Source organism: Vombatus ursinus, unplaced genomic scaffold (assembly GCF_900497805.2).
Source record: "Vombatus ursinus unplaced genomic scaffold, bare-nosed wombat genome assembly UNPS02014870.1, whole genome shotgun sequence".
Lineage (NCBI taxonomy): Eukaryota > Metazoa > Chordata > Mammalia > Diprotodontia > Vombatidae > Vombatus > Vombatus ursinus.
The window spans coordinates 12351461-12378193 of NW_020954648.1; the positions used below are offsets into that span (position 1 = coordinate 12351461).

The window sequence follows — 26733 nt, forward strand, 5'->3', positions numbered from 1 at the left end:
GAATGTTGGACTATTCAAAATGTGGCAGTTCCATATATTGTATTACCTTTAGTATATAAGATTACCACTTACTCAGTCTGTCAGTTAAAAAGGCTACTAGCCTAAACATTGGCTGCAAAAATATACTTTCTCTGAGATGTAAGGATGGAAGATAGTAAAAATATAGCAGAACTTATTCAGATTAGTCCCTAGAATGTCTAGATTTATAAGAATAATAACTAGCATTTATATAATGCTTAAGGTTTACAAAGCACTTTAGAAATATCTTATTTTGTCTTCATAACAGCCCTGGGAGGGAGGTGATATTATTATCCCCATTTTACAGATGAGGAAACTCAGATACCAGGAGGTTAAAGGACTTGCCCAGGGTCACATAATTAGTAAATAAATGAGGGACATAAACTTGTACTATGACTATAGTGCATTCCCTTATGAACACTGGCTTTGTCTATTTCTCTCTGCTCCTCTCAATTTCTAAGACTGGTGGTATATAAAGAGGCAGTTCATTAGTTAATCTTGTGTTTGACATCACCAGGGACTGAAGACAATGTTTAGTTCAAGAAACAGGGAGGAAACCCACCTCTATGAAGGCATTCTCCCACATGCCCTTTGTTGTTTCGTATGGTGAAAGAATCCTTCAGAGAGTGTGTGTGTGCGTGCGTGTGTGTGTGTGTGTGTGTGCATGTGTGTGTGTGTGTGTGTGTGTGTGTGTGTGTGTGTGTGAGTGTTTTAAGGTCTTAGATTTGGTATAATCAATTACCATGAGAACCAGAACCTGGCATTTTAATGGGGAATGAGTAATTAAGTGTAGGAATTGTCTTCTTCAGTGAGAAAGGTGGACAGAATTATATGAACCATCTTGAAGATGTAGTGAATTAACAGAGCCAGTTAGCATCTCTAGAGTGAGGTGAACTACATCCCAACAGATAGGGTAGGGACTGGATTTCATTGGTATAAACAACTCCTAGATATGGAAGGTCACTTTATCAATGCAGATTGGTACTTCTGCAACTTATAAGCTTCAGGAGTTGTCTGGAGCTCAATAAAGTTAAGTGACTTGCCCAGGGCCACACAGTCAAGTGTATGTCAAAGGAGAGACATGAACCCTGGTCTTCCTGGCTTTGAGGTCAGTATACACGCGCACACACACACACACACACACACACACACACACACACACACCCACCCACACACCCACCCACCAATATGGCATCTTCTGAGTCTACCGAGTTTTAAATGAAACGTTTGTTCATTTGTAGAGGTAAGTAGCTGGCACAGCTTATCAGGAAGATCAATGAGATGAATTCTGCTTCACATACTTGTGAGCTGTGTGACCTTGGGCTAGTCATTTATCCTCCCTGAGCCTCAGTTTTCTCAACAGGAAAATGGGGATAATGACAACACCCGCATTCCAGGGTTTTTGTGGAGTTCAAATGAGATAACTTGTAAAGCATTTTGTAAACTTATAATATGATATAAATGTTGTTATTATTGTTGTTATTGTTATTACTACATTTCAGGGGTAGGACTTGAACCTACCTCTTTCTGATTCCAAGGCCAACTTGCCATCAGCTTTACCATGCTGCTTCTTTCTCATATAAATGAAACCTTAATTTTGACCCTACACATTTATTGAATCCATTTGGAGTTTCCTTTGGCTTTAGCTCATCCATCAGGCAGCTGTGTTTGTCATGCAAATGTCCCAGACTGATTAAGGCAAACACTTTCACTTTTCCTAGTATACAGTCTGGTACATTTTAACTTGTTTGCTGTTTTGTATTTTTTTCCCCAGGGCATGACTAACTTGTATGGAGCTCAGACGTTTTTCTTGTGCCTTGAAGATACAAGTGGACTATCCTTTGGAGTTTTTCTGATGAACAGCAATGCCATGGGTAAAGAAGTGGATATTTTTCAATGGGGAACATTTTAAGTCTTTTCATTCCCACAGTGAGTTAAAGGGGATGCTTCCCTTTAAGAATCCCTGAAGCATAGACTTCAAATACCCTGGCAGGTTGAGTCAGTTGCATCATAATCTGATGACAAGCTGTAGCTTCAGTGAGTTAAGGCCTTTGTCTAATCAAGAGTTCCCAGGATTTCACACAGAGAAATTGTTCAAACACAAGTACCCTTAAAGTTTTCCATTATCCACTCATACAGCTGTCTTTTTTTTAAAAATCCACAGAGATAGACTCCATGAAACATACCACCCCTTGTGTTTCTGCACTGTTCTTCTGTGGTGGTGCAGTAAGGGATCTAAACTGCCAGGAAAGTTTAGATTTGCATAATAGATCAGTATGAGCTGTGTTAAAGTCAGTAGGGTCAGTAGTAGCAATAAGAGACCAGGCAGAGATCAATATCAATTGATCTAAGGTCATGAGAGTTCCAGCTAGTAGAAAGGGACTAGGTAAGAAGCTGAGTCAGTCAACCAGAGGGCTCCTGGAAGCATTTGAATTTTTGCTTCAAGGAAGCTTGAAGGAAGTCTTTTATCCCTAGTCAATCAATGTAAAACTTGACTTCATTCCACCTGGCCCCCACCATAGCATATGCTTACTTTAGAGGGATTCTGGCCAGTTAAAATGGTCCCTTTTTCATTATAACAGGAAATCATGTAAATTAGTGTCTGAGCTTTCATCCTCCATGTCTAAAGTTAGGGCCATATTCTCTCAGAGAGTTTGGTTGGATTGAACAAAGTCATAATGAGCAGTGATTGTGTCTGGGGAATATCTTTCTCTCTCTCTCTCTCTCTTCCTCTCCCCCCCTCTCCATTTATTCATTTATTCATCAATTCATTCCTTCATTCATTTACTGATTTATTTTTTCATTTAGCTATCCATTCATTTATTCATTCCTTAATTCCGTGTTTCATTTATTTATTCATTTTTCATCTATCTACCTATCTTTTCATCTATCTATCTATCTACCTATCTGTCTATCTACATATCTATCATCCACCTATTTATTTGGTAAGGAATGGTTGGCTTGCCAGGAGAGGAGTTTTAGTTCCCCAGAGATTCTAGTGCTTAGCCCTGTAGAGTTTGGGTGAGAAAGCCCAAGAGAGGTTCACTATGCTGATGGGATCTTGCAGGTTGGCATGTAGGAGAAATAAGTATTGCTATAGGAGGAAGTATGCACTCCCCTGCAGACTTCTTAATTAATTTCTCATTCTGAAAGACTTTCTCCTCCAAGGGTCATGGTCATTGCCCCTGACACCGATGATGCATGACACTGATTATCAGTTACTGATATATCTCCACTGACACCATGTGCTGAGGTATTTGGTGCCTTTCTAGTCATAAACATTTTTATTTATTCATTTGTATCCAAAACCAAAGATAGGAGGACAGTGTTACTAAGGGTGAGATATTCAATTATTTCCTGGCATATATATGAACATCACTAATTTTTCCATTATTGGCACAATTATAATTCTTACTTTCTTCATTCCAATTCCTTCTAGAGGTTGCCCTTCAACCTGCCCCAGCAATCACTTACCGAGTCACTGGGGGTGTTCTGGACTTTTATGTCTTCTTAGGGAACACTCCAGAAGAGGTTGTTTGGGAATACCTTGAGGTATGTTAAAATATGCTTAATTGGATTGAAAGCTAGAAGGGGCCTTAGACATAACTGAACTCAAACCATTCACCTCAGACATGAGGAAAATGAGATTGGGAGAGACGAAATGATTTTTCTGGAGGTCACGTGCAATAAGTAGCAATGTCAGAATATCATCACAGTGACTGGTTACTTAAGAAATATAATAATATCAGTTTAGTAAATCTCATTCAGAAATGTAGTATATAGAAATTTGTTATTACAGAATTCATCACTTGATGTGATTTGTTGGAAAGGAAAACTGGATTTTGACTCATAAGACCGGAGGTTGAGTTCTAGCTCTGACATTTACTAGGTGGGTGACCTTGGTCTAATTATTTTTTCTTACCCTGGTCTTCATTTTCCTTATTTATAAAAGAGGAAAAATAACATTTGTATTACCTACTTCACAATGTTATTGTTTGGAAAGTGCTTTGTGAACACAACAGACATGAATTATTGTTGTCGTTTGTTATTATTAGCTGGAGGTTGGCTATACAAATTTTGCTGACTCTTCTAGCTATTTCCTTCAGGAAATGTGCTCCTTTCTTTGTTTTCTCCTGTTGTATTTTGAACCTCTGAAGATTTTGTGCCTTCCTATTTCTCTCTTTGAAACTACCCCTTCCATATTGGGAAGGCAACAATTTCCACCAAGTGCAAGGAGATAAGTTATATACAGCACAAAAGGCTGAATGCTTTTGTAATCAAGGGTATCATTGGAAGGAATTTGTTAGAAACAGATGAGATTTTTCAATTTGAGTTTGTGTCCAATGAAGTTGGTATTATAATTTTTAAAAATATCTTTAAACTGTGGTGCCAATTGTAATATATATATTTTCCCCCTTTTCAATATGGCATTTTCAGGGTCTGCTGAATTTTTAAATGAAATATTATTTCTTGCAGCTAACTTTTTTTAAAAAAAGAGAAATGCATTTACATTTCCAGTTGTACCACGCTAATGAACAGGAAAATAGAGTTTAATATATGAAACTGCACTTTAGAGACAACCTTTACAAAAACATATCTGTTCTATAAAGCAAAGTATTCCTGTAGAAAGACTTAATGAAGCATCATTATGGTTAATTGTTAACCTTAAAGCCAAGGTCATTTGCCTATTTATATACTGTATTTTTTATAGTTCAATTTTCCCTAGGATGTTTGAAAGGTTAAAATTTAAAAGGTAAGATCCTGAATTCTAAAAATTTGGGGAAAGTCAGTCCATCTTTGACCCTCAGAGAGAGGCATAGGGCGAGATCTCAACCCTCTCATTCTGTCCTATAGCTTTAGTTTCTTGTCACAGCATGTTTTATCAGAATTATGGCAAGAAGTAAAATATATAGGCCTAAGTTTCCTGTTTATTTCACCTGATGATGAGTAGGGTATACTGACTAAAAAAAAATGGGCATAGGAGAAAGGAAGATGAGAAACCATGAGACTTAGCTACATTGGATAAACCAGCCTTTGGTGGGGGGAGAGCTAACTCTGGATGTGTTACTATGTGTGTGTGTGTGTGTGTGTGTGTGTGTGTATACATATATATATATATGTATATATATACATACATGTTTTTATAACAGAGTGTTCATTGGTATAGACTAATTTAATTCTTTCACCAAATTGATAGCAATAAATGACACTATTCAGATTTAAAAAATGGATTAAGAAAAAGTGTTTTATTGTATGTTAGCCTGCCATGCATTCCTGCATTCCCTTCTGTTCCTTCTGTATTGTATTTTACTTCAATTTTAAAAAAGAGAAATACAGAAATCAAATGAAGGAGATTTTTTTTTATGGCAGAGGAGAGGGGGTGATATGAGTTGGAAAGTCCCCAAAATCTTTTTTTTTTTTAAGGCAATTAGGGTTAAGTGACTTGCCAATGGTGACACAGCTAGTAAGTGTCAAGTATTTGGGTTAGGCGGGATTTGAACTCAGGTTCTCCTGACTTAGGGACTGGTGCTCTATCCACTGCGCCACCTAGCTGCCCCTAGTCCCCAAACTCTTAAAGTTACTTTGGTAGTTATACAGATTGAGATAAATAGACCAGATCATGATGTTCTCCCAAATGCTCCATTGAGTAAAAGGCTAGTATAACAGGTTAGTTTATAATAAGTAAATGACTCTGATTTTTTAATGTCTACTCTGTACTTTGCCCTATGCTAGGTACTGTGAGTAGCCTAGAGAGAGATGTGATCTTTGTGTTCAAGTAGCTGACAGTCTCTTTTGGAAATAATTAGCAAACTCCACAAGACAGTGTTATGAAGGGGGTCTACTCTGATTAGAATGGTTACAGAATATTCAGTACGCCTCATTTGTCTAATTCTCACCTTTAGCTTATTGGAAGGCCACTCTTACCATCGTATTGGACTCTTGGATTTCATCTCAGTCGTTGGGTGTACGGAGGTTTGGATGGAATGAAGGAAGTTGTGGAGAGAAACCGAGCTGCTCAGCTGCCTTGTGTAAGAGGACTTTTCTTTTAAACAAACTGAATTTGGTCTTTCTTTTCTTGAGTAATATAGATAATGATATGGATATCAACCTAATTAATATCAATATATAATTAGGATAATTAATCCATTCTCCTGAATTTTGAAACATAGTTTTTGTATTTTAAGAGTACTGTGCCCTGGTATTTTTCATAATTTTATTGTTCTTAAAATCAATAAGCAGATTAATAAATTTTATTAATAATTAATAACCAATTTTAAATTTTAATTTAATTAATAATTAATTTAATTAAATTAATGAATAATTAAATAAATAATTTGATTTAATTTAATTTTTTATTATTTAATTTAAACCATCAACTCTCTCTAGGAAGGTAGAGTGTCAAGTATTCTTTTCTCAGCAGACTTTGTGCAGTTATTTCCTATGAAAATGATTTTATGTTCATTTGGCAAATGAACAAAGATGATGGGACAATAGACAGAGTTGGAAGGGACCTTAGAGGTCATCAACTCCAACTCTCTCATTTTACAGATGAGGTAACTGAGCCCCAGGGAGTTGAAGGACCTTGTCCAGGGTCACATAGGCAGTAAATGGCAGAGCTGGGATTTGAACGCATGTCTTCTGATTTTAAATCCTTAGTCTTTTCCGCATTGCCCCCCCATACAGTTATTCAAAGTTCACAAGTCAAATAAATAGTTTAAAAATCAGGTTGTTTTTATGTGGACCTTTTGGTTTTTATCTGGTTTATAAATATGCTAATCACATAGATACAGGGTCCTATGAAAATCAAGAAACTGGAAAAAATAGAAACATTTTAGCTTTTATGCCAAATGCAGGAAGGGTGAAATGCCGCACAGATAAAATAAATAGAATTAGGCTTGGATTCTCATTTATCTAACCTTGGAAGCGAGCATACCTTTGGGAATTCAAAATGATTATAATGTAAAATTTGGGGCTATTAGGCTTTGAAAGGTGTTTTTACAACTGTGTGTGAATGTGGTTATCACGGATGTTCTGGGAGTTCACAACAATGGTGAAGATGCTAAAAAGCTGACTGTACTGTTTTTCTGTTCTACTTCCTAAATTTGCTGTTCCACAAAGGGAAGATTATATAATCCTACTGTCTTGTTCTATGTGTCACCTTTCTGGCTGAGTCAGAGGAACTAGGCTCTCTGACCTTGCTAGTTCACTTTTTCCATGGGAAGAGAAAATAAAATTTTTGTTGTTTAGTCATGTCCAACTCTTCATGACCCAATTTGGGGTTTTCTTGGCAAAGATACTGGAGTGGTTTGCTGTTTCTTCCCCAACTCATTGTACATATGAGGAAAGTGAGACAAACAGGGTTAAGTGACTTACCCAGGGTCACACTGCTAGTAAGTGTCTGAGGCCAGATTTGAACTCAAGAAGATGAGTCTTCCTGACTTCTGGCCTGTGTGCTATCCACTGTGCCACCTAGTTGCCCAAAATAAAATTACTTTGATTTAATACTCATTCTTTTCTTTCAACTCCTGGACTTGGAATAGAGGAGTTCATATGTTTTAAGAAAAATAATATATGCCAGTATGGAAATAGATTTGAAGGCAAAATTTATATATCTACTCATAGCTGAACTGAAACTCACCTTGTATTTACTTTTTGATGTCAAATTTAATAAATATCATCTATCTTGTCATTAGCATATCTAAAAAATATATTATTTAAGAGGAACCTTAGTAGGATGGTTGAGTGGAAAGCACTTGGCCTAAGAATAAGAGGACTCGAGCTTTGCTGCTTAGTAGTTATATTGTTTTGGACAATCACTTCTTCAGCTACTAAATGGAGTTCCCTGTGATTAGTGGAATTGCAAAGACCACTTTTCATTCTTAACTTTTTGTGATTCTGACTGATCAGTGTATGTTTGTACATTGATAGAATCAATTCTCACTTCTCTGTATGTGGATTATCCACAACCAGTCTTTAAACCTGGTTTATTAATCCTTTGCAACCCCAATATGTCTCTAATACTGTCTCTTGTCTGATGCCTAATAGTTGATGTGTGTTTAAGGAGCACATTGTAATTTTAGGATTAGCTTAAGGAAATTAAGAATATAAGTATGAAAAACAAGGGGGGAAAAAGAAAACATATACTATGATCCAAAACAACACATAAATTACTTTTGAGTTGTCTACAGTATCTAATTATCTGCTTCATTGCTTCCTGTATTAGCATACATACACAGCTGATTGTGTATTTCAAAATTCTCGAATGTTCGAGTGGGAAGCCCCCTGAGAGATCTAGTCAAATCTTTTCATTTTACAGATGAGGGAAAAGGGTAAAGTAACTCGTCCATGGTTGAGCAGCTAGTTATTGAGAATAGAACCCAGGTTTCTTAATTTTTTTCCCCAGAGTTCTTTCTCTGGCTTTAGGGATAATAGGGACAGCCAGGTGGCACAGTGGATAGAGTGCTAGGCTAAAATTCTGAAAGACCTGAGTCTTAGAAACTTCCTAGGTGTGTGACCTTGGGCAAGTCACTTAACCCTATTTACCTATGGATCAGTAATGCACTGGAGAAGGAAATGGCAAACTATTCCAGTACCTTTGCCAAGAAAACTCCATGGACAGACGTCCACAAGGTCACGAAGAGTCAAACATGACCGAATGACTGAACGACAAAAGGAATGGTACAGCATGCTGAGAATGCAGAAAATGTTAATGAGCAGAAATTGCCATCCAGGGGGGATGAGAGTGACTGAAATGTAATTGAGGTTTAGACATGATAAAAACTGTGTTCAATTTTCCATTTGAAGGACGGGGTTTGCGGTTGATATATAGTAACTAGACTTGCAAAGCCTGAGAGGCAAGTATTATATGATGGACTTGGGTTAGAGGTCCAGTTCTTACATGTGACATTGGACAAGTCACTTAATGTCTCTTCACTTTCCTCGAATGTAAAATCAGAATTAGCTACCTTACAGAGCTATTGTGAGGAAAGCACTTTGATGCATTGTATAAGCATGTTCTTTTTTAAAAATTATTATTATTATCATCAGTGACTGAGGAGTAATGGATTGGAAGTGGCAGATGTGAGGAGAAGAAATTTATTTAGAAAAATAAAGTTCAGAAAGTCTAAGAAAACAGAAAAGCAGAGAAGTGAAAAAAGAACCGAAGTGAAAAAAGAACCAAAGTAGACAAAGACAGGGATTCTTTTCTTACAACAAGTATTTATCAAACACCTATTATATGCAAGGTATTTTGCAATGGGGAACAACTAGGCAGCATTGTGGATAGAGTGCCAGGGCTCTAGTCAGGAAGACTTATCTTCCTGAGTTCAAATCTGGCCTCAGACACTTACTAGCTCTGTGACTTTGGGGAAGTCACTTAACCCTGCTTGCGTCAGTTTCCTCATCTGTAAAATGAGCTGGAGAAGGAAATGGCAAACCATTCAAGGATCTTTGCCAAGAAAACCCCCAATGAGGTTATGAAGAGTCAGACACAATTGAAAAAAAACAACAAAAATTTTGCAATGAAACTGGGGAGGCAATGAAGAAAAGGAAATGAGTTTAGAAATTTCTGTGAGTAGAAGACCAAGGGAATAAATCCATTCAGAATGTCAAACACTGCTTGTTCTATGATATGTTTTATGATACGAGGTTAAGATTTGGGGAACCCAGACTGAAAATATCCTGCTTCCTTAGTGATCAAGGACCTGAAGAGCAAGGCTTTGGGGGGTGGGTGGGGTCACAACTAAGAATCAGAAATGAAGGTCTCTAACTGTATATGGCAGATTGAAGCATTCAACTTTGTCAAGATAAAGTGAGTATGGAGGGGAAGTGTTCTTGTTGTTTATCTAATTTAATAATAGCTAACATTCATATAACACTTTAAGATTTACAAAGCACTTTATAAATACTATCTCATTTTATCCTCAAAGCAACATTAGGAGCTAAGTGTGATCATTATTCCCATTTTATAGATGTGGAAACTGAGGCAAAAGTTAAGTGATTTGCTCAGGGTCAAACATCTAGTAAATGTCTGAGGCCAGAAATGAGCTCGGGTTTTCCTGATTTCAGGTCAAATAGTCTACCTTCTAAACCACCTAACTGTCTAATTTGTATATAAATTTTTGTCCCAAGATTTCTCCATGCCCTGGTCACTTATTAAGTTTTAGGTATGGCAATGTGTGTATGCTTTATTGGACAGCAAGCTGTGAGTTTGAGGGACTGCATGAAAAGGTAAATTACAAAGACTGAAGGTCTTCCTTGGAAGAGAAAATCTTTTATTTCCTTGGGATTGTTACCTAAGCTTTATGGCTCAGAATTAACCTCACTATGTGGCTCTCTCCTCATTGCTTTTATATATGTAAAATCAGGTTGAAATAAACCTCAAAGGTAGCATTGGAAAGCAAAAAAGAAAAGACACAAAATATTAGTCCAAAGAGGGGGAAGGGAGTAGAGTAATCATGGGGGAGAGGGTATTTTGGATTGATTGAAAACAGATGGGCTTTGGCTTTTTTTTTGTAAAGCCTATGTGACTTTATCAGTGTTTCACATATAGTGCTTTCTGTGTTGTTCTTACAGGATGTTCAGTACTCTGATATTGACTACATGGATGAGAAGAAGGACTTCACTTATGATAAAGTACTATTTAGGGACCTACCTGAGTTTGCTAAAGATTTACACAACCACGGACAGAAATATGTCATTATTATGGTATGCTCCTTCTCTCCCTCCCAGCCTATAAGCTTCTTTCTCTTCCCTTTAGCTCAAGGATGGTTTTTCTACTCTATTTCTTATTCTCTTATAGGATCCAGCCATTGCCACTGACTCTCCCAACTATGGCCCTTATATCCGGGGCTCAGACATGAAGATATGGGTCAATGCATCAGATGGAGTGACACCACTCATTGGGAAGGTAACAGTGGGAGAGAACTGGAGATTGTCTGAGGGACTGGAGCCAGACTAATGCAATGACACTGTTCCTATAGATATCAGATTCTATGATCCTTAGTTACGGAGTAGAATCCTGTTACAGTATAGGTTGTAATACCAATTTTGCTGTTTCAAGAATCAAGGTGTGTTCCTACATTCCTTGAAACTTAACCACAAATTATAAAAACCTGATTTACCTTGCCTAGCCTAAGAAAGGTATAGGCTACCAGATCCCAGTCTTATGCAGAGATACGATATGTTGTGTTGTATGCAGTTGTATACAGAGATACAGTAAGAATTAGGTTTTGTTTGTTTCAGTGATTGTGCTTTCTGCATCTATGGAGGAAGTACACACAGATTCGTTAAAGAAGCATGGTGATTATGAAATAAATTTTTTAGCCTCCAACATTGTTTTACTAGCTTATAGATTTCCTTTTGATCCTATGTCTTGGGGATGATTCACCTGATGGGGCTGAATATCATACCAGAGCTGTGGACCATATTTTCTTTCTTTAGGAAAATGTTCAACCTGATATCATTCTGATTGTGGGCCTCTGACCTTGTATTAATTTGCATGGCTGAACTACAATACGAGTGCGAAAATAAAATTGGGTGTGTTTGACTCCTTATAATTGACTAGAATGGATAACTTCTAATGAGCTCAAAGGCTTTCTAGGAAAACTGCCTATCAGCCCAAGAAGTCTAAGGAAAGCTCCAATGATTGAAGAAGCATCAGTTTCCTGAGCCTTGTGCTGTGGTGCATGTATAAAGAGAATAAGCTTTTGCTTGGATAAAATAAAAGGACATGCCTAATTTTAGAATCATGAAATTCATTTATGGTTTCAATCAATCAATTAATAAGCATTTATTAAGTGCATAATATCAAGTACTATTCTAGGAGCTGGATCCATAAAGATAAAAATTCAAGAGACTTGTAGTATCAATATTTTGTAGCTGTAGAAATACAGAATGGTAGTTCCAGATTTGAATGGTAGTTGAAATCTACCTATGAAGAAATGAATAGAAATGCCAGGCCACATATGTCAAGGGCTAAATGAGTGGTAAAGATAGCAGTACTGCAGATCTCAAAGGAAGAGCTAATTATTGAGGACAAGAGAGTAGGGCTGGATCTGGGTAAGGAAAGCAGGGTAGGACTTAGATAAATTGAGAGGAAGAAGGAGAGAATTTTGGGAAATGGGGAAGATAGCAGGATCAAAAGTACAGAGATGGAAATGGGCACTGATGTGGGAACAAGTAAGTTCCATAGATGGCTCTTGTGGAGGAGAGAGTCATCCTTGATTCCCTTTTCTCTTTCTTTCTCCATATCTAATTGGTCAGTTATACTGACTTCCAGCTGTAGCACAGGGCCTGGCAATAGTAGGCACTTAACAAATGTTTATTGACTGACTGACTGACTTCCTTGATGATGGGCTGTGTATCTGTCATCCAAGGACCACCCTAGCTAATTGCTAAAAAGTTCATCATCAGGAAGTTGAGTATCAAGTGATGATTTTTTTGACAATATTTGACCATGAATAAGTGAAGGGAGTATTTAGTTAACATTGATGAAGTAATAACTCTTTCAAATTATCAAAATAAATGTCTCTCACATTCTCGTTTTCCATCACTATGATCATCCTCTATTTTAGGTCCTCATCACCTCATGCCTGGGTTATTACAATTGTCTAATTGGCCTACTCCCTGTAGTTTCTCCATTCAATACAATATGACCAGATTAATTTCCTCAAACACAGTTATGTACATGTCTCCTTCCCCTGTACCCCAATACCTCTTTTCACTCTTTCCTATCTAAAACTTTATACTGTCCCCTATTGCTTACAGAATAAAGTACAGATTCCTTAACTTGACGTTCAAGGTCTTATAAAATCTTTCTCTCAATGTCTGTCTCCACTGTGTTCGAAGATAATAATAAAAATAGTAGCATTTATATAGTGCTTTAAGGTTTTAAAAACACTTTACAAATATAATCTTATTTGATTTCCACCACAGCTTCTGGAAGTACAGCCTATTATTATCTTCATTTTACAGATGAGGAAACTGAGACAGACAGAGGTTAAGTGTCTTAACTCAGTATTACACAGTTAAAAAGTCTGAGAATGGATTTGAACTTAAGTATTCCTGACTACAGGTCTGCTCCTCTCTTTTGTGCCATCTAGCTGCCTCTGATTAACTCTACTTTATAGAAGAATGAATGAAACTACCCGGAAATTTTGAAGTGATGAATTTCTGACCCCTAACTGATCTGCTTTCAGTCTCTCTCTTTTAAAAATTTTAAACATTCTGCACTTAATAAACACACACACACACACACACACACAACTCCACAGTATTTTTATGAACACAATAAAACAGAGGGAAAAAGATGATTGTATAGGAATCTGTGAATCTCTAGTTGATACAGCTTCCCCCCCTGTTTTTTAAAGGTATATGCCAAATTCAACATGGCACTTTCAAACCTTTCCTGTGTTTCCTTTTGAATTTCCTTCTTTTCTGTCCTATGAATTAAAAAAGTTTTAATAACTCTTTTTTCTTTCTTTCTTTTTTTTGCCAACATTTACTCTAGCCCTGCTTTTCATCTCAAATTTCTCCTCCTCCTGTTGAAAAAAAGAGAAACAAAATCCTTTTAACAAATAAGCACAGTTATACAAAACTTTTCATTATGTTGACCCTGTCTAAAAATCCTATGTTGCTTTCTGCATTTGCTTCCTTCACCTTCATTTCATGAAGTTGATACCTTGTTTCATCCTGTCTTACAGAGTAGTGGTTATTGCATTGGTCAGAGTTTTAAGCCTTTCAAAATTGTTTTGCTTTAAATGTTGTTATGTTATAAATTGTTCTACTTAGTTCTGCCTACTTCGATCCTTATTAGTTCTAGGTTTCTCTGAAATGGTTCCTTTCATCATTTTTTATTATGCAATAATATTCTATTATGTTAATATATTACAATTTGTTGTCACTCACCAATTGGCGAACATCTCTTCAATTTATTGTTCCTTGTCTACTACAAATAGAGTTTATATACATATTTTTGTACATATAGATCCTTTTCTTCTTTCTTTGATTTCTTTGAGGTAAAGCCTTTAGCGATTTTTTGGTTATAGTTCCAAATTATTTTCCACAATGGTTATTCTGGAATTCACAGCTCCACTCCTCCAATAGTGGTCATTTTCCTGTTTTTTAAATGATTTTTGCCCTTATGATGAGTATAAGAACCCCAGAATTGCTTTAATATATACTCCTCTTATTATTAGTGATTGGAACATTTTTTAATATGGCTAATGATAGCTTGGATTTTTACTTTTCAATGCTATCTTTTGATTATTTATTGGGGAATGGCTCTTGTTCTTATATATTTGAATCAACTTTCTGTATATCTTGGGTATCAGACCTTTAAATTTTCTGCATAGATTTCTTCCCACTTAACTCTCTTCTAATTTTAAATTGCATTGATATTATTGATGAAGAAAATGCTTTTTAATTGTATGGAAACAAAAGAAAGGAAGATAAGATTAGGCATTTATTAAGTGCTTACTATGTATCTGGCACTATGCTAAGCACTTATGAAATTGCCCATTTCATCTTCTGTGATCCTCTATATCCCTTGTTTGGTCATTGTTCAAAAGATATTGCGTTCCTTGCTCCTCTAATTTGTACAGGATGTGACTTTTTACATCTAAGTCTTTACATCTGGAGTTTCTTGGTACATAGTATGAGATGTTAGTTAAAACTTAATTTCTTCCAGACTGTTTTCCAGTTTTCTGAGCAGTTTTTATTGATTAGTGAATTTAATCTCTTTGCTTTCCAATTCATCCTTCCCATAGCTGCCAAAGTAGTCTTCATAATGTTGAAGCCTGATTATGTCATTGCTGGCAAAACACATTAGCTAGTTTTCCTATTGCCTTTAGGATAAAGTGCATCTCTTTAGATTGGTATTTAAGGCCATCCATACCATGACTCTAGTTTTCCTTTCTAGCCTAATTTCACTCTGCTCCTTTTCATGTGCTTGAGAAATTGGACTCTTTCTTGTTTCCATCTTGTATTCTTCCACCATTGTTCATTTGCATAGGCCATCCCCTTTGAGGTCAGGGACTGTGATGTCCTTCATTTTTGTATACATAGTGCTTAGCATGGTGTCTCTTGGGGGCAGCTACATAGTACAGTGGATATAATGCTGGGCCTGAAGTCAGAAATACCTGAGTTCAGATCTGTCCTTAGATACTTATTAGCTATATGACCTTGGGAAAGTCATTTAACCTCTGCCTCAGTTTCCTCAGTTGTAAAATTGTAGATAATAATAGCACCTATCTCCCAGAGTTGTTGTAAGGATCAAATGTGATAATATTTGTAAAGCACTTAGCACAATGCCTGGCACATAGTAGGTGCTTAATAAATGCTTGTTCTCTCTCTCTGCCCTCCCATAGGCACTTAGTGAATATTTATTGAATGATATTTTGAGTTGAAAAGGTACAAGGGACAGTCACACCAGTTGTTCATACTCAACCAGCTCTGGAAAGTGAGAGATTAAGTCTTTTGCTGAGAGGATGAGTTTGGGAAAAGTAAGAAGCATTTTACAAGGTTTGAGGCAACTAGGTGGCTCGATGGATAGAGTGCTGGACCTGCAGTCAAGAAGAAGCGAGTCCAGATTCAGCTTGTTACTTACTAGCTGTGTGACCTTGGGCAAGTTACTTAACATGCATTTGCTTTAGTTTCCTCATCTGTAAAGTGGGAGTAATGATAGTATCTACATCTTAGGGTTGTCGTGAGGATCAAATGAGATAGTAATTGTAAAGTGCTTAGCACAATGTGTGATACCTCGTAAGCGCTATGTAAATTATTAGCTATTATTATTATTCCTGGATGGGACATAATAGGGAGACAACAGGGAATGAATAAATGGTTTTTCTAGCATTAATGCATGAAATAAATCAGTATCAATTATTAAATGAACACTGGAAAAACTTAGTACTGCATCTCTGGGTGAGAGTCTTATCATTCTTATTAGTGGTCCTCAATCAATTAATTATTCAACAAATGAGTACCTACTATGTGCCAAATATTGTGTTGGGTGCTAGAGATAAAAATATAAACATGAAATAATCCATGCCTTTGAGGGTATTATGCCTTTTTTAATGTCCCCTTTTATACAATCTGTGTTGAAGTATGAGGAAATTTGATTTAATTCAGCTGTTATATACTGAAATAGTTCCTTTGTCTGACTTGTGCAGCAAACCTACCCACTTTTTTCTTTCCTTCCTCTGCTGTGAAATGTGTTTTGTAGGGCTATTCAGCTACTTCCAAATAATATTGTAAAAGTTCTGTAGAGTGCTTTGTGCTCCAACCTGAAGAGGGCTTGGGCCCAGACAAGAGTATAATCAAACATTTAGTTTCTCTAGACGTCTTTGGAGTGCTGCTATGTTTCTTTCCAATGTGTTTTTATTCATTGTCCTCGAATTCCTTTCTCTGCTGCAGGTATGGCCAGGTAAGACGGTCTTTCCAGACTATACCAACCCAAAGTGTGCCCAGTGGTGGGCAGAGGAATTCAGACTTTTCTACGATGAGATAAAGTTTGATGGAATCTGGATTGTGAGTCATCAGGATGGGGGCTGTTGGGGGAACCAATGTTCAGAATGTTGAAATATTTTCCCCTTTTATATTCTTATATCTCAAATGGTAGAGAAGAGAGGAGGAAAGGATAGGTGGAAAGGAGGAGTGGATTACATATCTTTTAGTAATTTAATATTCAAATAATGTTGTTGAGATTGATAGCTTAGGCAGAATCAGAACTGGAAGAGCCCTGAGAACCAAAAATCAGTATTTTATTAAACCCTGAGTTGCTAGACCCCCTGTTCTAGACAGTTTTTAAGTTTAGTTGTTTTTCAGTAGTGTTTGACTCTTTATGACCCCTTTTGGGGTTTTCTTGGCAAAGATACTGGAGTGGTTTACCATTTCCTTCTCCAGCTCATTTTACAGATGAAGAAACTAAGGCCAACAGGGTGAAGTGACTTACCCAGGGTGACACAGCTAGGAAGTGTCTAATGCTGTATTTGAACTTAGGTCTTCCTGACTCCTGACCCTCTATCCATTGTGCCACTCTGCTGGATGCAGGAGGTTCAGAGATAAAAATGAGCCAGATTCTGCCATCAAGGAGCTCATTTTTCTATTGTGTGAAAGAATGGGGGCACAAGCAGATACATATAGAATATACACTAAGTAAATGTAAGGTATTTAAGGGGGAGGCATTAGAACCTGGTGGAGAAGATCAGGGAAAGCCTCATGTAGAAGGAAATATTTGAGATTGAGTTTTGAAGGAATCTAGGTATTCTAAGAGGCAGAGGAGAGTACATTCCTGGCATAATGGACAGAATACAGATGGGAGATGGGGGATTGGATGTTGTATGTGAGCAACAGTCCGTCAAGAAGCATTTATTATAGGGGCAGCTAAGTGGTGCCGTGGATAGACCACCGGCCCTGAAGTCAGGAGGACCTGAGTTCAAATCTGGCCTCAGACCAAACACTTGACACTTACTAGCTGTATGACCCTGGGCAAGTCACTTAACCCCAATTGCCTCAAAAAGGAAAAAAAAAGATTAAAAAAAAGAAGCATTTATTATGCACTTACCGTGTGCTAGGCACTGGGGATGGTAATACAAGCAAAAAAAGAAGATGGTTTCTGCCCTTAAGAACCTCCCATTCTGATGGAGGAAGACTGTATGCAAAAGACCAGCTAAAAGTCAGGGATGGAGCAGGGAGTGGAGGAAAAGAAGGATCTACATGGGAGCAGATACTTAAGGGAGAATAAGAAAAAGCTGGTTTGTGATCCTTTCCCCAAAATGGACAAGAACTCACCAATGGGAGAAGGAGCCTTAGACACTTACTAGCTGTGTTAGTCACTTAACCCTATTTTCCTCAGTTTCCTCATCTATAAAATGAGCTGGAGAAGGAAATGGTGAAACCACTTCAGTATCTTTGTTAAGAAAACCCCTAAAGGGGTCATGAAAAGTCAGACGTGACTGAAATGACTGAACAGCACGAAGGGAAAATACAGCAGATGTTTTGTTCAGAAGAACAAAGCAAGCCATTACCTGGATAGGTAGAGAGGGTAGTTGGAAATCCATTTCACATTAGATCCATGAGACCCACAGGCCATAATTAAAGGGTATAATTTAACTGGGTAATTTCTCTGATTTCTTAAAAAAAAAAGCAAATAAGCACAAAATAGAGATTTCACTAGTCACACCTTGTACCTTATATTTCTCCATTTTTGTCTCTCTAGGATATGAACGAACCCTCCAACTTTGATGATGGTTCATCTACAGAATGCTTATATAGTAACCTGAACTATCCCCCATTTACTCCTAGTAAGTCATGCGGCTGGTCCTTTGGGTGGGATGTTGGCTGTTAATAAGCCAAATGTGCTTGTCATTCCAAATTGTACAAGGACAGATGGGGACCCCTTCTTTTAATGGATTCAGGCATAAATGTGTACAAAGAAAGGAGAATATGGACTAGTTTTCATCCTTTGCTAGGTGCAGGCAGCCCTAACTCATAGAATTAAATTGTAAAATAATGATGATGATTGTAATCATTGTTATTATCATAGCTAACATTATCATAGATAACATTTTATAATTTATAAAGCGGTTTTGTCAGAGGTATGTTGTAGGAGTATGTTTTTGAGCCTATTTTACAGATGAAGGAACAGAGGCTCAGATAGGTTAAGTGACTTACCCAAAGCTATTAGTGAGTGATGGATATTCAGACTAACTCCAGATGTTTTGAGTCTAAACCAAGTACTCTTGCCAATATATCATGCTCTCTAGCCAAAAAGAGGTGATAGGCCATCTACATGTTAATCTGTCATGCGGGAGAATTGTGGGAAATTAATCAGGAAAACTGAGTACTATCGGAGCATGATTAGATAGGGCCTTGAATGTAAGGCTAAACATTCTGGAGTTTTATTCTTCAGACAATGGGGAGTCATTGATTTTTGTTGTAGCTGGCTGTGACATGTTCAAAATAAATTTTTAGGAAAATGAATTTGTTCATGATATATAAGATAGATTGAAGGGGAAAGAAGGGAGATAGGCAGAAAGACTTGAGTTCAAATCTGGCCTCAGACTTAACTAGCTATGTGACCCTAGACAAGTCAATTAATGGCTTTGTGCCTCAGTTGCCTCTTCTGTAAAATGAGGATAATAAAAGTATTTACCTCTCAGGGTTGTTGTGAGAATGAAATGAGATAATACTTGCAAAGCAATTTGCAGATCTTAGAGTGCTATATAAATACTAGCTACTTCTACTACTACTGCTACTACTATTAATTGTTATTATTATAAGGGGGATAGAGAAGAACAAGGAAGATGAGTGAAAGGGAGATTACAGAGAAACAGGGAAGCCAGAAGGTGAATATGACTTGGGAGGATAAGGTGATTCAGTTTTGTATATATTGAATTTGAGGTAATAGCCAGACCTACAGGTGCAATTATCCTTCAAGCAGTGGGAGATGTGAAATGGAGCTCAGGAGAGAAGTCACTAGTGGAGATATAGACTTGGGCATTATCTACATGGAGATGATAGTTGAACTGTGAAAGTGATAATAAAGCTAGAAGGGACTTTCTTATTTTACAAACAAGAAAAGGTCCAAGTTGGTGAAGTGGTTTGTCTGAAGTTACACAGTAAATGAGCATTTCAACCAAGACTTGAACCCAGGTCTGACTTAGGCCAAGAACCTATTCTGCTACTCCTGATGCTGAGGAAAAGAAGTATAGAGAGCAGAAAAGAGGGTCAAGGGCAGAACTTTAGTCAATGCCTCTATTTAGAAGTCTGAATGGGGAAGATGGAACCAAAGAAGATACTAGAAATGAACAGTTAGTGAGAAGCTAGAAAAGACCTAGGAGAATGTAATGTCAAGAAAGCTGAGTAGTGAGTTTGCTAGCTATTATTACTATTATTTTTATTATTATCATTATCATCTTCACTAACAAATAATAACAACAATGAGGAAGAGTTGTTGTGGCAAAGGCGGATGAATACTGAGCAAAGGCCATTGGATTTGGTAATTAAAAGATTATCCAGGAGTGCTGAATTGAGCACTTATGTATGAGGTGCCATGGTGGGTTCTGGGAATATAAAGAGAGGTATAAGATATAGTGACTGTTCTTATAGGAGGCAGAACCCAGATATAAAAAGACTAATTACAGTGCAGGGAACCATATGTAAAGTGCCAAATAATTAGTATAGATTTGTTTTTCAAATAAAATTTTATTGCTATCTTTTGTTTTTACCCCACCTACATTTCCTGCTATACCCCTCTTGTTTCATTTGCCTAGAAAGTTATCTCTAATTCCAATAACACATGCTAGTCAGATAGATAATAATTTAGAGAAGGTATGATGCCTTATAAATCACCAATGCAATGGGTAATTCAAGCTTTTTCCAAGTTTTTATTTATCTGACTGTGACTGTACTGTTGTTGCTCAGTCGTTCAGTTGTGTTGACTCATTCTTGGCTAAGAAACTGGAGTGGTTTGCCATTTCTTTCTCCAGTGGATTAAGGCAAACAGAGGTTAAATGACTTGCCCAGGGTCACACAGCTAGTAAACGAATGAGACCAGATCTAAACTCAGGTCTTTCTGATTCCAGGTCCAGTGCTTTTTCCACTGAGCCATCTAGATGCCTTGAACTGCACTACTCTCATTGATATGAGAATGGTTGTAATAAGGATAAAGCTGGACTAGTGGGGTTGGAGGGGGAAGAAGGGAACAAGTATTTATTAAGTATTTGTTATTGTGCTAAGCATTTTACAAATATTATCTCATTTGGTTCTCACAGAAACCCTGAGAAGTGGTGCTATTATGATACTGATTTTACGGTTGATGAAAACGAGGCAGACAGAGGATACATGATTTGTCCAGGGTTATACACTTAATAAATGTCTGAGGATGGATTTGAACTCAGGTCCTCCTGACACCAAACACAGCACTTTACATACTGAGCCACTTGATCACATGATAGGTTCCTTTCTGGGACTAGTTAGTTTTGCTTAGTCCCACAAACATAGACTATAACTCCAACCTAGACTCCTGATTCAACAAACACAGAAGTGGTACCAGGTGGGAGAATGTGGATGTCTCAGTGTAGCTCTCCATTACTGCAGAGATATGCAAAAATAATATTGGGGTAATAATGATAATAATAACACTAACAGCATCTCGTAGTTTTATGCTGTTTTGTTGCTTATGAAAAACTTTGTGTACATTCAATACATTATATCCTTACAACCATTGTGTGGGCTGAGGAGTGCAGGTATTATTGCTCTCAGTTTATGGATAAAGATACTGAGCATCAGAAAGATTAGGTAATTTATCCAAGGTATGTGTCCTGGGCACATCATTTAACTCCTCTGGCCTCATTTTCTTCATCTGAATTATTAGTGGATTAGATTGGCTGGTCTCTAGGGTCTTTTCCAACTTTAAACTCTGTAATCCTATGATCTATGACATTAAATACCAAAGGTGAGACTCAGAGAAACTCACCTCTTATGACTCTAAACTCAGTGTTATTTTTGCTACAAATACAAAAATTCTTTTAAAATTATATAGCACAAACTTTCCTGAGGATTTGAATTTTTTATTATGGTTTGGAAACTGACCAATGTCACAACGACCTAGACTTTCGTCAATTGCTTCATTTTTCCCCCTTAGGAATACTAGACCACTTTCTGCCTGCCAAGACCCTTTGCATGGATGCAGTTCAGCACTGGGGCAAACACTATGATGTCCACAATCTGTATGGCTACTCCATGGCAATTGCAACAGAAGAGTAAGAGCAGCATTCACCAAATTGTGTTCATCAAAACATCTGTGGTTTCAGCTTACAGTTGTTTGTTAATGTGCCCTCATCTGTAGTGTGTGGCACCAGAGACTTGGGGTGTATGGAGAGCAGAAGACTTCCATTTTTTTAGCAATACAATTTGAGGGGCAGAGGAGCTGTTGGAAAAAAGGGAAAAATGTTAAGAACCTAATATACGCTAAGTATTCATTAATTTTAATAATTTGTTATGGAATGGAGGAATGTTTTGCATCAAGAAGGGCATGGATGGTTAGAGAGAGGGAGCTAAGGTTAAGGATAAAGAAACATTTCTACTGGAAAACTGCTCCTTATCACTAATCTTTGATCTCTTTCTCTTATCATTTCCTCTTCTATGATAAATTATTTCCCCATTTGGTACTGAATTATTTAAATTGTAAATAACCTTTGATCTGGCCCCTTGTCAGTGACTTTCTAAATGATTGAACATTCAGTTTGAATAAATATAACAGTCAAGATAGACCTAGGGGAAAGAGCATCATCAAGGAGCGGAATTTTAAAAGGCCACCAAGACCCATAGTTCTGGTCCTCTGGCATCTCAGTGGTATGACTGTTGTGCAGGTCAGATCCCATGGCAACCAGTGGTGAAGGACAAGAATCTTGGGCAAAATGTTGTTTTAAAGAAATAGGAAATCAGCCAGGATTTGGAAATAATTTTTTCAAGCAGGGTTTTTTATTTTGTTTCACTTTTTAATCAAGTCTTTGAAGAGGGCAATGAGATAGAACTGGTGACTCAGAGAAGGTCACCTTGGTTCACTTTGTCCAAGGTCCTTGTGGCACTAGCTTAGGCTCAAGGCCCTGAAAAATTCTTCAAACTTTGGAAATGAATCAATTGCACGAAATCCTGCACTAAAGAAAACGGTCCCCACATTTGTCCTTTTCTTTTCCCTAAAACTCCCAACAACATGGAAATGAGTCAGAGAAGTGAGTGTTATCAGTAGCAATGTTCTGTCTCCCTGTGTGAATCTTGGGAATAGATGATAAGGCCCAGTTGAAGACATTCTTTCTCCTAATCCTTTGAGTATTTCATTCACTCAGAATGAGTATTTAATATTTAGTCATTCAAAAATCTCTTCTGTTTCCTAAGGTCATAAGCCACAGGAATTCAAGGACTATGTCTGGGGTCTATATAAAACCAATGGGAGCATAGACAGTATATCTTATGTGGTTCATATAACTGATGTCATTACAAGCAAAATTCCTATTTGCCAAAATCATTTCTAGATCCTACCCGGTGGCCTATTTCTTTAAAACAATATTCCATATAAGATTCTTGTTTCTGGCGCTAACTCTGAACTCTGACCTCTATTTCTGTTTCTATCTCTGAGAGGCAGCAAATTATAATTGCTACAGAGGTGGTTTCAGAGTCGAAATGAATTTTGACACATGCTAGCCCTGTGGCTGAAAAGTGAGGCATTGAGGTGGCACAGGAGATAGAATTCTGGGTCTGGGGTCAGGAAGACCTGAGTTCAAATCTGACCTCAGATATTAGCAATGTAATTCTGGAGACTTTAGTTTGGTTCCTTCTTTCCTTTCATATGACCCTGGGGAAGTCCTTTAAAAGAGCAGTTAGGTAGTGCTGTAGTGCACAGAGCATTGGGCCTAGAATCAGGAAGACTCATCTTCTTGTGTTCAAATCTGACTTCAGTCACTTACTAGCTGTGTGACCCTGGGCAAGTCAATTAACCCTGTTTGCCTCAGTTTTGTCGTCTGTAAAGTGAGCTACAAAAGGAAATGGCAAACCACTCCAAATGGGGTCAACAAAGACTTGGACACAACTGAAAAATGATTTAACAACAAGTCCCTTAACCATTTGGTGCCATAGACAGTTCTCTAAAATGTGAAGTTATAGATCAGTTGCCAATCTGCTTTGCAGAGGAAGTTTCTTCACTGAAGATTCTTTAAAACAATGAAATCATATGCCTGGATGAAACCAAAAATTTATTCTTGTGTTTATGTAGGCCTGTGGAGTTTTTGTTTTTGAAATTAATTGAAATTAATAAAATCAGAATCAATCCCTGAAGGTGAGCAAAACTGTTCAACTGCCTATCTCTTCATTTTTCCTTGCAGGGCTGTAAAAACAGTCTTCCCTAATAAAAGAAGCTTTATTGTGACACGCTCAACTTTTGCTGGGTCGGGCAAATTTGCAGCTCATTGGCTGGGGGACAACGCAGCCACGTGGAATGACCTTCGTTGGTCTATACCTGGCATGCTTGAGTTCAACCTGTTTGGTATCCCTATGGTAAGCCCTCACTTCCACCTTTCTACCACGCATAGACTATAGAGAGCATCACGTCTAGAAAGCCCCAAGCTTCTCTACTGGGAAGAAATATTTCATCGTGATCAATATTGGCCAAAATCTTTCTTTATTTCTAGTCTGAGTTGCTTTCTAGAAGGAGTCTAGCAAAGTTCAAGTGCTGAGATGTCATCTTTATATCATAATGGGAGTCAGGAAAGAAATACTATGAGTAAAATATGCTTACATCACAGGGATCACCGTTAGGCAGGAACAAGATGATAAAAATGTGGTGACAATGCTAAAAAAAAAATCAAAAGCAAAACAAAAAACTTATGCACAAAAAAAGACCTATGTCCATAATTTGTCATGATTCCAGGTGGGCCCTGACATCTGTGGTTATGCTAATGATGCCTCAGAAGAACTATGCAGGCGGTGGATGCAGCTTGGGGCATTTTATCCATTTTCAAGGAATCACAATGGTCAAGGGTATAAGGTAAACTTTTCAAGAGTATTATCAAGAGAATTTGGGATTAATTAGGAAAGTCTAATTTCCCCACCATGGTGTTTGTTCACTGACGCTCCTCAATGATCTCTTACATTTGGGCTAACTTAAAAAAGAAAATGACCCTATAGACAGGTTTAGAGTAGTCCCTATCAGGCTCCAGTCGATAGAGCCTGGGACCTGGAGTCAGGAAGTCCTGAATTAAAATCTGGCCTCAGATACTTCCTAGCTGTGGGGCCCTGAGCAATCACTTAACCTGTAGACGTATGACTCATTTTCCTCAAGTAAAAACAGGGATAATGATAACACCTATCTCTCAGGGTTGTTGTGAGGTTCAAATGAGATATTGTAAAGCACTTAGTGCCTGACACATAGTAGATGCTATAGAAATGCTTATTCCATTTTCTTTCCTCTTCTTCCAAATTTTCCTATTTCTGTCAAAGATATTTTCATCCTTTTAGTCACCCTGCTTACGACCTTAGTGTTATCCTCCATTCTTCACTCATTCACCCCAACATGTTCAAGCAAATCTTGTTTCTAACTCTACATCATCTCTCATATCCATCTTTTCTCTACTCACATTGCCACAACCTTACTTTAGGCTCCTAGCAGATCTCATCTGGACTATTATAATAGTCTCCTAAAAGGTCTCCTTTCCTCAAATTTACCACCACCACCACCACCACCAGCATTTCACCACACAGCCACCAAAATGATTTTCCCAGATAATATCTATAAAATACTTTGAAAATCTTAAAGTCCATAGCAATTATTACTAATTCATGAGTGGATAAATTGGCTTTATTACTAGTTTTATTTCTTGCCATTGTTCTAATTCCATTTCTAACGGAATTAAGAAATTCAACCATAGAATTTCAGAGTTGGTCCTGTAAAGGTCATTTAGCTGCATCTCCTACCTCATTCAGAAATGCCTCCTGTAACATAGCATCTGCTTCAATATGTCAATGACAATTGCTGCAAGAGAATGAAGACTGAGAAAGGTCATTGGTTTGGTCCTTGGAGCCTTTGGAGAGGGCAGTTTGGGGATAGAAGTGAAGCTAGAAATGAAATATCAGGAAGCTGAAAAGCGAATGGGTGATGAAGAATTTGAAGCAATGGGTGTTCTCTTCTTGATCAAAGGCACAAGGATAGGAAGAGGGTGGGCAAGTCACTAATCTGTAAAATGAGAGGATTTGACTCGATAATGATTTCCTTGGCGCCATCCAGCTATAGTTTTTGGGATCCTATGAAAAGGCAATGTACTCAAACAGGGAGAAACTGAATAAAACAAAACAAAAAAAGGAGACAATAGAGGAGGAGGGAAAGTTGGACAATAAATATTATTAAGCACCTACTATGTGCCAGGCACTGGGGATACAAAGGCAGAAAACAGTACCTGCTATCAAGGAGCTTTAAGTCTAAGGAGGGGGAGACAATAAGAAAACAACTGTGTGCAGAATAAATTAGAGATAACCGATAGAGGGAAGGGGGAAGCTGGGTGGCACAGTAGACAGAGTACTGGCCCTGTTGTCAGGAAGATCTGAGTTCAAATCTGGCCTGTGATACTTACTAGCCATGTGACCTAAGCAAGACACTTAACCTTGTTTGCCTCAGTTTCCTCATATGTAAAATGAACTGCAGAAGGAAATGGCAAACCATTCCAATATCTTTGCCAAGAAAACACCAAATGGGGCCATAAAGAGTCAGACGTGACTGATACAACTGAAGAGTAATAATAGAGGTGGTTCATAAGAAAGAATCGGGTAGAGCTGAGTATTATGTGATTCTAAAAGATAATATGGTCAAGGAACAGCTAAAAAGAGTAAAGATCTTATACAAATGAGGTGTGAGAGGAAGAACTGACACAGAGGAATTAGATGGGGGAGGAGGGCTGTTAGTTCTGGAACCCTACTCTCATTGGAAATGGGTTCAAGAGTGAACAATACATACATATATACATATATATAAGAATATAGAAGTTTTCTAAATTCAGAAAGAAAATACTAAGGGGATAAGAGGTGGGAGAGGATAAGGGAGGAATCATTAGAGGGAAGGGTGAGGGAATAGGTTAAAGGGATATAGAAGGGTGTTTAGATTAATGAGAATGGGAGGATAAGGGAGGGATCCTTGGGAGGATAAGGGAGAGATCTTTGGAGGGA

At 37.6% G+C, this 26733-nt stretch overlaps 1 protein-coding gene across 1 annotated transcript in view; it reads left to right on the forward strand.

Moving 5' to 3' along the window:
* MGAM (maltase-glucoamylase) overlaps window positions 1-26733 on the forward strand; it is a gene marked incomplete at its 3' end in the record, with an annotated part of 100541 nt that overhangs the window by 14764 nt on the left and 59044 nt on the right. The window contains exons 7-16 of the mRNA XM_027842314.1: window positions 1793-1892; window positions 3458-3570; window positions 5922-6047; window positions 10594-10725; window positions 10820-10927; window positions 16435-16548; window positions 18239-18323; window positions 21668-21785; window positions 23904-24075; window positions 24449-24565. Of these exons, the coding sequence (XP_027698115.1) occupies window positions 1793-1892; window positions 3458-3570; window positions 5922-6047; window positions 10594-10725; window positions 10820-10927; window positions 16435-16548; window positions 18239-18323; window positions 21668-21785; window positions 23904-24075; window positions 24449-24565 (1185 nt within the window). The remainder of the gene's footprint in view (window positions 1-1792; window positions 1893-3457; window positions 3571-5921; window positions 6048-10593; window positions 10726-10819; window positions 10928-16434; window positions 16549-18238; window positions 18324-21667; window positions 21786-23903; window positions 24076-24448; window positions 24566-26733) is intronic.